Source organism: Salminus brasiliensis, chromosome 5, assembly GCF_030463535.1.
Source record: "Salminus brasiliensis chromosome 5, fSalBra1.hap2, whole genome shotgun sequence".
Classification (NCBI taxonomy): Eukaryota; Metazoa; Chordata; class Actinopteri; order Characiformes; family Bryconidae; genus Salminus; species Salminus brasiliensis.
The window spans coordinates 18035757-18039901 of NC_132882.1; the positions used below are offsets into that span (position 1 = coordinate 18035757).

Consider the following 4145-nt stretch of genomic DNA (forward strand, 5'->3'; position numbering starts at 1 on the left):
TCTCCATCCATCTCTCTTTTGCTCTCTTTCACTATCTCCCATCTCTCTCTCTCCCTCTCTCTCTCTCTCTCTCTCTCTCTCTCTCTCTTCTGCTCTTGAGGTAAGTAATAAAATAACTCCAGGTAGCTCAGCTGGTCTGGATGTCATTCAGACTTTTTTTTTCCACTTCGGACAAGAACTAAGTGTTTATGTTTATCACCACAACAAAAACAACTGCATTGATTCATTTCCCAGGTAAGCTTCAAACCCAAATCCATATTCGACACGCAGCTCTGTATCATCGGTGTCTCTTGAGTGCAGCTTTTTGACTGATTTCTCTGTGTCTAATCAGCTTGTCTTCATCATGACATTCAGCTCAGAGTCAGCTCTGAATAGCCCTGACGGTGAGAATCAGCACAAGCTCAGCCAGTTGGCAAATGCCCTTGATGGGTTTGACCCAGCAGACAAGAGACATCAATCATCCAGCATTTGCTGTCATTAAGCAATTTTTCTATTTTAGTTCTATTGTTTAAAAAACTCTTCACACAGTGGTCACACTAAATCTCCGTTTAGATTTCCTAAAGTAAAGAACTACTCTAGTACACAGTTGTATTTCGCAATGCATCAACGGCCATCTGAACACATACAGTAGTTACCAGCAATCACAGTTACAGGCTAAGCTGTCTGAAGAAGCTTCTTACAGTAATGCACTGTGAGACGGTAAAACGGTTGCATTATGAGGCTGCACGCGTTTAACCTATAATATTTGGAAAGCAAATATAATAACTTCAGACTTAACGACATTATTATGCATTGCCCAATTTTTATTTTAGGTATCATACTCGTACTTTTACTCTAGTAAAGTCTGCTTTGGCTGTTTACAAATAAAAAGTAAGTAAATATACAGTGCTGGATTTCATTACATTACTATTAAATGAAAAAAATAAAGAGTTAGACACTAGTATAACTCCTGTAGGTCTCTCTGTGATATATCCTTTAGGCTCTGCATTTCGTCGTTCGTCTAAAACACTGGTATTATTCCACAGTTACATCACACCAGGTTTAAAAGCATGCCTTTACCATCCACGTCATCTGATTATGGCTGGTGTTTCTCTGTCGTTTCTGGTCTATTTTTTTTTAATGTGCCAGTGCTGCCCTGCTACAGGCATGCCAGATGATCAGGGAGGCATCACGTCCCCCCCCCTGGGACCGAGTCACGTGACGACCGCGGCCACGTGACGTCAGCGGCAGATGGCATGGGTACCAGCTCTGGCAGTTGGCATCAGTGTCATTTCTGCGAGAGCGAAAAGAGAGCGGCGGGGAGGCGAGAGAGAAGAGAGCGCGCGCGCATGCACACACGCTTACACACACACACACACACGTAAACATACCCGCGCGTGCACGCACACACTCACACATACTTACATACACACACACACTCTCAGAGCTGCGTGGAGAAAGTTGAACACGCCGAGGGACATGGAGACTGCCTGTTGACCTCCCACTAGAAAAAAGGAAAACATATACAGGTACAAACAAACGGGTTGTGTGTGTGTGTGTGTGTGTGTGTGCGAGCCTGTGCAGTGTGTTGTCAGGATGCCTGTGCCATGCCACCCCCGCCCCTTCCCTCGTATTCTGTGGCATAAACAATTGGTTTGCAAAGAGGGGATGAGACAGGTTGAAGGTGGCAGACAGGCAGGACTGGTGTGTTTAGACTGCTGTATGTATGGCTTGTCTGAGCTGGTTTGTTGGCTGATAGTACTTTTAAATATATGTTATTATTAATATTTGAATCAGTAATTAAACAGCCAGAGCTGCGCAGCTAAATCACAGTGGTCAGTTGGGTCATTTGCGTCCTCTACAATGGTCATTTGCGCCTGCCTACTTGCATGAACATTGTGGATGCTCCTCAGGGCAGGAGTCAGGACATCTGCCAGCTCTGTGGAGTTGTGATGTGTTGAGTGTGCGAGTGAGTGAGGAAGAGTGTGGATGTCCCTATCCCATTGATTCCACCTAAGCTGGCCTTAATTATCCACCTTTAGGCTAGTCAAAACAGCCACTCCAGGAATGGCTGCATTTGGTAAAAACGTTGCGCAGGAGCTGCTTTGATGGTTTGCGCGTGCCAGTCACGGTCACTCAGTGCGTTTCGTGCTTTTCTTTTTTTTATTCCTGTGTTTGTTGTCCAGCATCCCCAGCGAGGCTACCATGCTGACTTTACCGTTTGACGAGCCGGCGATGATGGACGCGCAGTTCGTGGCGAACTTCCCCCGGGAGTGCGCGGACGGTAGCGCCTTCAAGAAGAAGGCTCGAGACGCGCTGAAAGCGTTGGAGGACGACGAGTCTGAGCGGGACGACGACGAGCGGGACGAGGGTCCCGATGCGCAGATGGAGGAGGATGACGACGACGACGACGAGGAGGAGGTCGGAGGGGGCCCGGCGCGGCGGAGAGGCCCTCGCAAGAAGAAGACGCTGACCAAAGAGCGCATGGACCGCGTGAAGCTCCGGCGCATGGAAGCGAACGCGCGCGAGCGGAGCCGCATGCACGGCCTAAACAACGCGCTGGACAGCCTGCGCAAGGTGGTCCCTTGCTACTCCAAGACGCAGAAGCTGTCCAAGATCGAGACGCTGCGCCTGGCCAAGAACTACATCTGGGCGCTGTCGGAGATCCTGAGCACGGGCAAGCGGCCTGACCTGCTCAGCTTCGTGCACACGTTGTGCAAGGGCTTGTCGCAACCCACCACCAACCTGGTGGCCGGCTGCCTGCAGCTGAACGCGCGCAGCTTCGTGGGTGAGAATGTCGCGGACTCGTCCTTCTCGGCCACCAGGTCTCCGTACGACGCCGTGTACGCTGCCTACCACGGCGCGGAGGAGGCGGCGGCTGCGGCAGCGGCTGCTGCGGCCGCGGCTGGGTCTGGGGCGCCCCCCATAGGCGGCCACCACCACCATCACCATCCCCATCACCACCACCATCACCACCACCAGGACGGCGCCAAGGCCTTCAGGCCGTACGGCTACTGCGGCGCGTACGAGACTTTCTACGAGAGCGCGTCGCCCGAGTGCGCGAGCCCGCCCTTCGAGAGAGCGCTTAGCCCGCCGCCCCCGCCACCACCGCTCAGTTTCAGCGGCATCTTCTCGCTCAAGCGCGAGGAGGCGGCGGCTGTCGACTACGGCAAGAGTTGCCACTACAGCTCGCGGAGCTTCTGCAGCAGCGGCAGCAGCAGCAGTGCTGGAGGAAGCGCGTCGCAGCCACCAGGCCGCTCCTCAGCCCTCAGCACGAGCAACAGCGGTGGAGGTAGTGGTGGAGGTCACGCGAGAACCGCTGCTGACCTGCACTTCCCTTACGACCTCCACGTGCGCGGCCAGTTCTACAACGTGCAGGACGAATTAAGCACGACTTTTCATAACGGATGAAGGAAAAGGGGGGTGTAAAAAACGAGCGACCCCCTTTCTATATCTCACTCTCTCTCTCTCTCTCTCTCTCTCTCTGTCTCTCTCTCTCTCGCTCTTACTCCATCTCTTTTCACAGCAGGGTAATTACTGAAAATAACGAACTTAACCCGCACATGTATTATTTAACGTCGTTCTGCATTATGTGAGTGTGTTGGGTGGGGTGGGACGGGGGGGTGTCTCTGGTTGTAGGCCAGCTGATGTTTTATGTATTTGATTTGAAGGGAATGGAGCAATTGCTTGGAGCAAACATGTTTGGCGTGGGATGCTCTTGAGAGAAGAAGTATATAGAACACCTTCATTTACTTTCATTTAGTTTCAAAACCCCCCACAGATCATTTAAAGCCAGTCATTTAAAGACCACCATGCTAATGTAAATGAGAGATATAGTAAACAATAAAAAGGGAGATTTAGCATATGCGTTGTTCCAACAGTAATTGTCTATTATTATTATTATTATTGTTCTAAACTAATGGTCTTGTATCTGACCTGTCTAGACTGCAATAAGGTCTCTCTACACCGCATTTATTCACACCTAGAGCAAAGTCACCCTTTTGGCCCAGGGTAATTGTGAGACCACCCTTTTAGCGGGGTGGGAATGAATTGAGAAGAACACTAAAAAAATGCAAGAGAGCAATAAATGCAAAAGGAGCTATGCAACACACGTCGTCCTTTTGCAAACGAGAAGATACAAGAACTCCAGCAGGCCCTGCGTTTCT

At 50.5% G+C, this 4145-nt stretch overlaps 1 protein-coding gene across 3 annotated transcripts in view; it reads left to right on the plus strand.

The window, feature by feature from the left end:
• The first annotated feature begins 1253 nt into the window (after positions 1-1253).
• Positions 1254-4145, plus strand: part of neurod6a (neuronal differentiation 6a) — a 3907-nt gene continuing 1015 nt past the window's right edge. Inside the window, exons 1-2 of one of the 3 annotated variants that reach the window (XM_072679705.1) lie at positions 1254-1508; positions 2166-4145. The exon at positions 2166-4145 is cut by the window's right edge and continues 1015 nt beyond it. In XM_072679705.1, coding sequence (XP_072535806.1) covers positions 2185-3390 — 1206 coding nt within the window. In that variant the 5' untranslated portion in view covers positions 1254-1508; positions 2166-2184 and the 3' untranslated portion in view covers positions 3391-4145. Of the gene's footprint in view, positions 1509-1545; positions 1700-2165 lie in introns of those variants that run through there. The other 2 variants (XM_072679706.1, XM_072679708.1) reach the window with 2 other exon arrangements.